Source organism: Vespa crabro, chromosome 4 (assembly GCF_910589235.1).
Source record: "Vespa crabro chromosome 4, iyVesCrab1.2, whole genome shotgun sequence".
Classification (NCBI taxonomy): domain Eukaryota; kingdom Metazoa; phylum Arthropoda; class Insecta; order Hymenoptera; family Vespidae; genus Vespa; species Vespa crabro.
This window is the reverse complement of record NC_060958.1, coordinates 5,538,369-5,549,446: the sequence shown is the minus strand read 5'-3', so window position 1 is coordinate 5,549,446 and position 11,078 is coordinate 5,538,369. Positions and strand designations below refer to the sequence as shown.

Here is an 11,078-nt window from a genome sequence, read left to right as displayed (position 1 = left end):
CTGTATTTATAATAGTATTTTTTATTTTATTAGTAAGTATTACTATACTCTTTACATAGTTTATCGTTATCATGAATAACTGATAGAATTCTTAACTTAATACATTCACTCGTTTTCAATACACGCAGTATGTACCACTCGATAATTATGTACTCTCTTCTCATGACTATTCGTACGTACGACCCTCGACATTTTATAGAATAATGCTAACTCAACATATTACAAAATCTATTATTAATGCATCCCCAAACTAAGTAAACTTACATGGAGGGCAAAGTTTCTGAAACCAGCTTCTTTTTAGAATGAATATATAAATCAAATGGATATTTATATTAAAAAATACTAGTACACAAAAAATGTATATCTTATATTTTTAGCAATAATCTAAAAATAAGCTGAAACATTTGAAATAGCATATCCACTAAAGGAAGTAATCTATGTACTTATTATACAGCTCAAGGGGATTCAAGACACATTTTTACAATGTGCACACTATTGAAATGCGAGTTTATGAATAATAAAAGAGCACACAGTATTGTACTCTTTTATGGTTACATCTTAGGCTGCTTCAACGTTTTCATATTTGCAAAGTTGTATTCGATAACATAGAGAGAATTACCATCAAAGAAAAATCATTTCATGTCCTTTAATTTCATTACACATTTGTCATTGGTACTTAAACTAAAAACTTCTATATTTACTTTATAAAGTGATAATGTATTGTCATTGATGTAACTGTATTGTTTAATCCGTATTTACTTATTTACATTTAACTTTACCAAATTGTATAAACAGATCGGTTTTCTCAAATTCATGCATCACAATGGACATTTTAAGAAATAGTGAATATCACTAAGAAATATACATTAATACAATATCAATTATAATATACATGTAAATTCAAACATTTAAAAAATTCTTTTAATGAAAATGAATTACTATTTTTCATTTATGTAATATTACATAATGTATATCATTATATACCCTACTTTTACAAGTACAGATTGCATAAAGAAGGAATATTTTGAAAAATTGTACAATTTGGTTTCGATTAATTGTAAATAAATACAATTTATAAAAAGTAATAATACAATACAGCTACATTGATGCCAATTTAATGATCTATTCCGGTATAATCATCACCAGCAGCTTAGGTTAACATCGTAAACATTATCAAATGTGATAGACTAAAAATTCTACCCAGGGATTCTTTCCGATCCATTTTTTTTAATACTAATTATCAATGGTAATCTGTTCAAATGAAAATCATAATTATGTATTTTATTTAATTATCATAGTCCAATTCCATCCACTACAGAAAAGAACGCAATATTAATAATAGATATTCTTTTGAAAACCAGACATAAAAAGGTCCTTTTTAGATTTATTAAGTATTTTAATATAAAATGAAATCATATTATAAAGTTGCAAATGGATATTTTATTTTAGAAAGTGGAAGAAACTGCATATCTATCTCTGTTACATTTTTCTGTGTTTAGTGAAAAACTAATTTGTAAATCTACTGATATTCGTGTGCTGTAATAAATTGAAAATTAACTTGCATAAAATGTATCACTTTAAATGATAACAAAATACAACTTTTTCTCTATAAATTCTGTGTAATTATTTAATCCGCGTTAATCTACAGGACAAAAATTTATCACATTACAATGATTTCAGTAAAAGATTATATCTTTTATAAATATTGATTTATATTTATATATAATTTTTAATTTCCTATATTCTAAATTTGTTCAAATAAAAAATTTAAACCCACTAAATACCTATCAAAACAAGTTGTTATTTTATATTTTAATTATACTGAATTTATTTATTAATAAATAAAATTAATAAATTGAAATAATTGTATAGAAATAGAATATATTATTTCCTAAAGTTACGAACAGTCTAGCAATCTATTTTTTATTGCGATTAATAGAAAAGTGACATTTAATTAACATTTGAAGTGATACACCAACACACTTTACAATACCAAGCCTGTATATCTTTAAACTATTAAACATATCTAAATCAAGACATATATGATGTAATTTACAGCATCGATAAGTTAGAACTACAATAGATCATTTACATAACACTTGAATTTATGTAAGACATTGAAATATTATGCAGTCACACCAGAATCACATAGAAGGTGTTAGATCATATAAAAAGCATAAGAACGTTGAAACATTCATCAAAAGTACCGACTTCATACAATCCTACATCACATTATAAAAGTGTGTAGTACTTATAGAAAATATTTATACTTTCTCGTTATTTAAATTTTACACAATGAAAATGATAATTGATGCGTTTATATTTACTTTGGAAATCTAATTAATGCTTGTTATATGTACTCTCTAAAACCCCACTTCTCACTCACTCTCTCTCTCTCTTTCTCTCTCTCTCTCTCTCTTTCTCTCTCTCTCTCTTTCTCTCCCCCTCTCTCTCTCTCTCTCTCTCTCTCTCTTAAGAAAAACTTTTGTCTGTTACGAGCATTCAAATATCTATAAACGTTCCCTTAACATAAAAAAAAGGATAAAGATTTCATATTTTAATTAAGATTGAATATTAGATACAGTACTACTTATTATTGAAATTAACTGATCGAATACCTATTGTTTAATGGCCCCGATATTAAATGAACTTAACAAATGTAATTTAGTAAGATACATATCATACGTTGCATATTAATTATTAAAGAAATATTTTATCAATTTTGATTCATATATTGTACACTTTATAAACTTCACCTTCCAGCTAATATTACTCTTTAATAGTTTAAAGATGGTTGCAATTTTGTAACTTACAATATTAAGTGGAACGTAATAATAAGTGGAACAGCTTTACTTGGATATCTTTAAAATCATCGATTTTTAAGTTTTTAAATATACAATGAATTGAGCAAGAGTGGAGCATAAACAAATGCTAATATTTTCGTGATTAATTTTCATTTACAAGATGCCACTTCACGGCCCGCAGTGGATCATATATACAGCATAATAGTATTATAATATTACAGTACAACGTCACTTTACTATGTTGCACTATAATAGCATTATAGTTCAACTGCACGCAGATAAAAACACACATTCATCTAGGACATTTATGTTACCTCAAAAGCCTGCTACGACGATACTATTTAATGCAAAATCATTTTTTATCCTTTATTGTACTTAAAGTTTGCTTGTACTTGTCCTAAATGCATTAAGTCATGCAGATATCATAGCTCTGTGCATTTTGTTATTTTCTGATGGCCGAGTGTTTACTATATGCACGTGAAATAGTATATCACATGTAAATATCTTGGGGGTAGTTATATATTTCTTTCTTTTTTATGTATGTCAATTGTACTTCTTTATGTATTTATCAAATTATGTATCATACCTAAAATCTAATATCCTTTAGAGAATATGCGCATATAAATCAATAGACATTAGCTGCCTTTATAAAAAAGGAACGATACAAAAAAATAAGGAAAAAAATTAAAGATAATGTTTTACTCTACTAGATACTAGAGTCAGCAGCAAATAGATAAGAGAGTAACTCAGCAAAATATAAGTCGTAATTTCTGCAGGTGATGGAGAAGCTCATATTTATTGATTAATATTTGAAATTAAAAGAAAAAAAAAAAATTTCATATTTTTAGGATAAGATTTTGAGTTATAAAATTAAAAGGATGTAATTTTAATTCTTCCGCGATCACAAGTTAATAATGAATCAAAAAGAATTCTCTGTGTGTAGAGTCTATATTGTAACAAAATCATTTGACAATGTATAAGCAGAATTTATCGCACATGACTCCGCATACATATCAATCTCTATTTTAGAACAGACTCATACGACCAAAAATGTAGAAAGAATACGGTTTCGCAAAGCACAGTACATCACAATTCTCCTATGTAAAAGTAAGAGTGTCGTATAGTATACTGTGTTCATTGAGCCAGATGATGCAACTATCACATAGCACTATTAAATGCATTGTTGTCACATGTACGGTGCTGTTGCATTAATACAAAAAATGTTTACTCTGTCACTCTTAGCAACAAACTTCCCATTACAAAATTCTGCCATGTTCTTTCTATCCACTAATTATAGACAGTTGATGTATGAACGTCATCTCTTACACAAACATCAGTCAATAATTTATTCTGAGAAGTACCCTCTTCTTATACATGAAATAGCATCGCTAAGCAGGCATTCACACTTTTTCCACAACAGAAACTCCTTTTCTTTTAAAATCCTATAACAGACAAACAAACAGTCACCATGTTTTGGGCTTACCTCATTAACAAGAGTGTGATATTTTAAACTTGGCTTTAATAAATATGTAATGTGTATCCACTTTGATGGTGGCTGTACTAGTGGTAGTAGTGGTGGTAGTGGTTGTGAGAGTAGTTGCAGATATAATAGTTTCTACAGCAGAGTGTTTGTCGTTTGGTCTTGCACAAATATCAGGCAAGGATTACAGTTTATTCAGTCCTGCATCTCTTCTGGCATTTCATGTGGATTCAGAATACCCGGCACTGCCATTTGCTGTCGCCTTTTCTCTTCCTGAGCCAATCGTAAAGCTGTTTCTCTTTCTTCCAAATAAAGATCAGAATCATCTTCGCCAGTGTACTCCTAAAAAAAAAATTAAAAATGAACAAAACTTTTCTTTCGCGTTATTATTAGCTATTACAAAAACACCATCTTTTTGGTTAATACTTACTCTTATCTGTACAAGAAAATCTCTCAAATGCTCTTTGAATGCTGGGATGTCTTGATCAAGATTAAACAAACCTTGCACTGTTATTTTAATCTGATTATCAGTCAAATGTTGAAAAGCAGTCCTGAGTAACCTCGCTACAAATTCTTGAACATACAATGTATTATCAGGCACTGGTCCAAGTGGTACCTGTATTCTTCCCAACTCAACTAATGTAAACATGTATGCCAAAATTGTAGCGTGCATTGTAAGGCCTATAGAACAGTATTTATAAGAATATTTTAAAAGAATAAATACGTCATAAATAATTCATATATATATCTACAAAGACGTAATTTTACCTGCGGTATGCGATGTATCTGTTACTACACTAAATACATGTTGAAGAATATCTGTAAAATATGTTTGATAAAAGCTTTGTGCAGCTTGTTCATGCTGCTCAATGTTTCGTAAAAGCTGATACAAGATTTGCAATCCAGTATCTGCTACATTCCTCATTGTATGTTTAAAAGCCCAAATTATAGAATCAAGCACTAGCTTGAACTGTGCTGGTGGAATTGATAAAAATGCGGGGAAGCAATGATTATTCACTGCCTAAATGAAAAACAAAAATTAATCGTAATTATTTTGTGATGATATTGAATATCAACATAGATATTATAATATTATTATTATTACCTGTAGTAAGAGGAAGAAATTTGTTCTGTGTTCGGGAAATTCTTCAAAGTCTTTATTAATCATCTCTAAAGTGCATTCAAATACGGCATCAAATATTTTAGGTACTTCACTAGTGATATGAGCTTCCAATTTATTTACTATAGTAGCCATAGCACTGAGTACTTCTGGTTCTCTAGCACAATGAACATTTGTCTTTTGATAATCCAGTAATACTGCGTCCAATAATGGTGGTATAAAATTCTCTAATACCTAGAATAAACAATAATATTAACGTGTTCTTCAAATGCACTTTTGTACTAATTTTAAAGGTATCCATTTATATAAAAAATGATAATATCGTACCATTTGTGGATCAAGAGATTTGCTAACCCAATCTGAAATTAGTTTCAATGTTTCTTTTTTTACTACTCTCATACTCTTAATTAAAGGTTGTTTCATCACTGTCTCTCCATTCAAAGCTATTGCAGCACTTATATTCTCACTCATAACCTAAAATATTATTTTTTAAATCACTTTCTCTGAACTCGTTAAAATAACTTATATTACATGGTATGTTAATACCTTATAAACATTCAACATATCCAGATATATTCTTCCTAATTGTATCACATATGGATGTCCTAGAGCTTTACAAGCTCTAACATTTGTTTTCAAAATACTAGCAAGTTGCTTAACTGCTTCAGGATCTTTTAATACATCAACATTCTGAAACAGACCCATATTTTATATAGTTAGCATGTTTTACATATATTCTATTTAAAATTAATGAATATTTATTCGCAGGTTTATGTTATTACAATTGAACTCACTTTTGAAGCCTGGCATATAATATCATCCCAAACTTGATTGGGCAAAAGCATATATTTTTCTATTAATTGTTCTTGAACTAATGTATCTGTTTGAGCACTTATCATATATCCAACAGCTTCATAAAATGTATGTACCTATATAACATAAATGAATATAAATGTAATACAATTTCTGATTTTTTTCATTAACAATTTCAATAAAATCTTTAAACTAAAACTTTACCTGCTGTGTCTGAAGATCACAAATGATGCTACTAATTGTTGAAAGGATTTCTTCAATAAATGGCAATGCTTCACCGACCTGTGTTGTAACAAAATGTCGCCTGCATTTTAAAGCTATCTTAATGAATGTGTCACAGGCCATATCCTGTACTCCATCATGGGTCTCTAAAATAAACATTAAATGATATTAATAAATTTTTGTATTTACTCATGTATATATAAATAGTTAATAATAAAAATTGGTAATGAAAAATTAACAATGTATAGTTTATAGCTTGTAATGCGTTACCTACCATGCATAAATTCAAAGAGTTTATTGACAACAGTTTTCAAAAATTTCCAATGAGCTCTAAGAAATCTTGGATATTGTCCAACAACATACATAATATTACTGGCAATTATAGCTTTGTTGTCTTTACCCTTTTTTTGCTCACATAATCCAAGTAAATCTTTAATTACAGTTACTAAAAATCTTTTTTCATCTTCTTCATGCATTGCACCAGAAATACTACCTATTGCCCAGCATAGCTATCCAAAGAGAAAATATTAGATAAAATTGACGAAGTGATAACTGTAACAAATATTACAAAAAAAAATTAAAAAATAAATACCGTGTTGAGATTCTTCCAAGACCATTCTGAACCATTAACTTGATTCTGAAGTTTTTCTGTCATAACACGTTCAGTATCCACATAGTCCAAATGAGTAAGATATACAAGAGTTTCTCTCATATTTTTATACAAATTAATAGAATCAGTGTCTTTCATGAATTCTCGTACAACTTCACCATGTTCATTTTCAACCACCAAAACTTCTTCAGGTTTAGCCATTCTACTGATCATTATATACCTGATTTTAGTCAAAACTGGACAGTAGAAGACTCTTCTGTGTGAAATTGTCATATTCTTTGACATAAAAGGGGAAGGTGCCACAAATGGATGATCTTTATATAAATCAGCTAATAAACCATTCCAATATTCTAAACAAATCTTGAATATTTCAACTTCTTCAACCTCTGAGATTAACACAAGATAATGCAAGGCTTTCAATAATGTTTCATTTAATTGCTTCTTTTCTATTAATTGACCATGCTCTTTTAAAAAAGTACAAAGAAACATTGCTAAATTTTGTATAAAATTTTGTTCTTGATTTTGTCCAACTGCATATGCTTCTTTTATGTTAGTTTCAAGTGGAAGCATTTGTTCTAACTGTTGCATCGTATTTATGAATAATGCAACAAATATGTCATCATAATTCGTTACTGTCACAGCAGCAATTTCTGTGAGACAGTTAAGTGTAATATTTCTGAATATTGGTACATTTAGAAACTGAAAAATGAAACATATATGTAATACATATATAAATAATACCACATAGAAACTAGAAATATATAACATAAATTATATACCTTAAATATTAGAGTATTTATCAGTTTAGTTTCAAAAATATATCCAAGTGGTATCCAATTCAAAAACCTTAATAACGTTTCCAGAGTAACAGCTACTAATGGTACATTCTGTGAATTATCCATTACAAACAAGCAAAGTTGAAAAATTTGTGAAAATTCACTACACATTGTATCCTTCAAATGTTTAGCTTTTGTTTGTGTCAGTTGACCACTAGAAAAGTCAAATACTTCTTCTGAGAGAAGTTTGAGAATTGCCATGTTATTTTGACAGAGGCTTTCATTTGTTTTACTTGCTCCAACAATGTCACTAATGAAAGATTCCCAATTCTTTGGCCATTCTCGTTTTAATACCTACAAATCAACAATAAATCAATTTATAATTCATAATCTTTGATTATTTGTAATAATAGTTAATATGCATTATACTGCATTACCTGCACTAAGATCATATTCAATTTGTTGAGGTAAACTTTAGAAGTATCCATTGTCTCTGGATCACTACTTGTTTTTATAATGAGGCCTACAATATATTTCTTTATACCCTCACATTGATTTCTAGGTAGTACTTTCCACCGTGTCTTAATAACTTGCTCCAAGATTTGTAAGGCATAATATTTTGTTTGCTGATTCTGTAGAAATGATGAAATAAAATGATATATGAATAACAAATACATGATAAAAACTCCTCCTGATGTATCTCATAAACAACATATTCTTTTGGCATAAAATGGGATTCAAAACAGCAAACTTGTAAATATTCGTTTAAATTGTTACACAAGTTAGGAATTATACTACCCATTCTTCTAATTTTAATATTACATGAATTATTGGATTTATTTAAACTTTCAATGTTTTTTCTTTTATTAATGAAACACAAATTGATATCAGAAAGAGTTTTATTGTCAATGTATATTAGAAAAAAAAGGAAAGAAAAAATTAAGTAAACATTCTACTACTCTTCTACTACTCTTGAATTCTACAACTTTAAAATAAAAAATCCATAAATATTGACTTCCACAGTGGCAACAAACCATAAATGACATGTAAAATATTTTACTTCATAAAATATAAAATATCCAATACATTAAACATTTGCATATAAATATGAAAATACTATATGTTATTATATTATAATTTACAACTTTTTGTGAAATTTGAGTAATAAAAAATAACACATTAAAGTTTGCTGCTATTGTATTCTACATTTAATATTTTGTAAATACTGAATTTGATTTCTTGAGTCTTGTTTCTCTGCAATTATCCCCTTTTGTACTGTTCAATTGAATTATACCTATACAGCATCTACAATATATATAGACATGAATTTTTAATAAATATCTGTCTATATTTCAAATCATTACAATAAGCAATTTCTAAATTTTATATATAAAATCCCAAATAATAATTTTTAATAATGTTAACTATATTACACATACTACTATATAGGAATAATTGTATACGAGTTGAATTATACTTCTTTGATAAGAATAATGCAATATGTATGAATATCATTAAACATATCGTTCTTGCATTGCAATATTATTATAGTTTTATTTGAAATATATATTATCTCATAAATATATATGTACATATACCTCCGTTTTAATATACCACAATCAAAATTACCTGAGAATACTCTAGAATGGTATCTACGCGAGTCCATGCGTTTGGATGTTCCTTAAGGGTAGTTAATACCTCCTGGGCAACCCTTTGTTGCTCCCCTATTCCAGTATACATACATCCTACTATATTATCAAGAAGCGTTATATCTAACTTCTGGTTAAAGTCCAATAGCTTGGACGCTTGCTCTGCCAAAGTTGCCATTCCGTACTACAAATTTTCTTCCTTTCATACACTTTATCTAAACACAAAATATTTTTTTATATAATTACATGCAACTCTGTGCACATAAAGTAAGTATAACATAGATATATTTCAGTAAATTTATGAATAAATGTAAGCAGCGAATGATTTTCTCTAACTGGCCAGTTTTATGATACATGATGAAAAATGAAAACATTTTTACGATTTATAACATATATTAAAATTACATTTATAGTAAGAATGTGTCACAAATTAAATGCAAAGAAGAAAATCATTCCTAACTTCTGCGAGGGAGGTCACCGCACTGCGACCGTCCAACCTAACCTACATTTGACAATCTCAAACAAATTTTGTCGTTCGTAAAAGGAGTAAACAAACAATTTAATTGATCAAATTCGTGATAGAAATGATGATATAATAGAATAAAAAATATCTTTAGAGAAAACATTGAAAATCTGCGGCGTTTCGGTCGCCCGGGCCCAATTTTCCCCGCTGCGTCGTTGTTCATAGATCGAAGTCAAAAGTGTCGTTTTAAACCTACATCAATGACTCTCATACGCAGATTCTCAATTCGGCGGTATAAAACACACGTTCCGCACTGGTAATCACGACCTTTTCGTGCAAATCACAAGCACAAAAGGATTAAACACACCGCTGCTGATTCCCGCGCGCGAACAATTTTGTTCTTCGTTTCACACACTCGCCGTTCCTCACCGCCTTTTTATCATTTCTTCTCTGTCCCACACAGCACCCCCTACCTCCGAACACCCCTCCCCTCTCGCGCTCTTTCTCTCGCACTATACTCTCTCGCTTCGTTCGTTCGCACGTCTTTCTCTCTCTCTCGCTCTCTCTTTCTCTCGCTCTCTCTCTCTCGCTCATTCCTCATCCGTTTTTGCTACATTTGCGATGTTCATCAACGAGGAAAGGTGGCATTCATCGTTGAAGGTATCCGATCGTCCACGCGAAACCTTAAACTCATCGTACCTTCGTTTCATGAATTCCAAAACGGAGTACACTCCTTTTTTCACTCACTCATAGCGAGAAACAAGAAAAACGGCCACACTGCGTTGTCGCCGAAACCCAACCTCAAGATTTTCGAAAATAACAAGATGGCCGAAAAGTATGCGCGACCATTGCGGAGCAACGAAAAACATGATTGGTTTCATCGAATCTTGTCAACCAATCGCGTAACAGATAAACAACATTCTGAGCGACAACATAATGATGTCACGTGACTTCATAAGAGATACGTTTATTCCACTTTATTCCGTTTTAATTTCAGGATATATTGAATCATTCATACATATTTATATCTTTTTAGTGTTGTTATGTTTACTATAAATTTTCGAAATTAAAAGAATTTTTATGCTTCCTTATGAAAAATATTTTTCTTTCTTTTTTTATAAATTTACGTATTTCATTATGG

General features: G+C 29.5%; 1 protein-coding gene across 4 annotated transcripts; it reads right to left on the bottom strand.

The window, feature by feature from the left end:
• Window position 1: 1 nt before the first annotated feature.
• On the bottom strand, window positions 2-10,896 carry LOC124423822 (exportin-1). Of its 4 annotated transcripts, none has more exons than XR_006942166.1 (15): window positions 10,194-10,895; window positions 9,455-9,689; window positions 8,263-8,457; window positions 7,829-8,179; window positions 7,032-7,748; window positions 6,714-6,948; window positions 6,422-6,585; window positions 6,199-6,333; window positions 5,951-6,094; window positions 5,732-5,878; window positions 5,390-5,638; window positions 5,053-5,305; window positions 4,715-4,965; window positions 4,349-4,626; window positions 2-4,246 (listed from the first exon to the last, which is right to left on the bottom strand). XR_006942166.1 is itself a non-coding variant. In XM_046962065.1 (15 exons), exons 2-14 carry the CDS (start codon window positions 9,650-9,652, stop codon window positions 4,480-4,482), a joined length of 3,186 nt encoding a protein of 1,061 aa, XP_046818021.1. In that variant the 5' UTR covers window positions 9,653-9,689; window positions 10,194-10,896; the 3' UTR covers window positions 2-4,246; window positions 4,473-4,479. The 4 variants fall into 4 exon arrangements, 3 of the variants coding, with proteins under 3 accessions (XP_046818021.1, XP_046818019.1, XP_046818020.1); XM_046962065.1 differs by having other exon boundaries at window positions 4,473-4,626; window positions 10,194-10,896; XM_046962063.1 differs by having other exon boundaries at window positions 2-4,626; window positions 10,637-10,896.
• Between the last annotated feature and the right edge of the window lie 182 nt (window positions 10,897-11,078).

Coding starts and splice junctions, on each gene's coding strand:
- LOC124423822 (XM_046962065.1), bottom strand. CDS start 9,652: ATGGCAACTTTGGCAGAGCAAGCGTCCAAGCTATTGGACTTTAACCAG. Junction 8,458..9,454: donor CCATTCTAGAGTATTCTCAG/GTAATTTTGATT, acceptor TCATTTCTACAG/AATCAGCAAACAAAATATTA. Junction 6,095..6,198: donor TTATATGCCAGGCTTCAAAA/GTGAGTTCAATT, acceptor GGTCTGTTTCAG/AATGTTGATGTATTAAAAGA.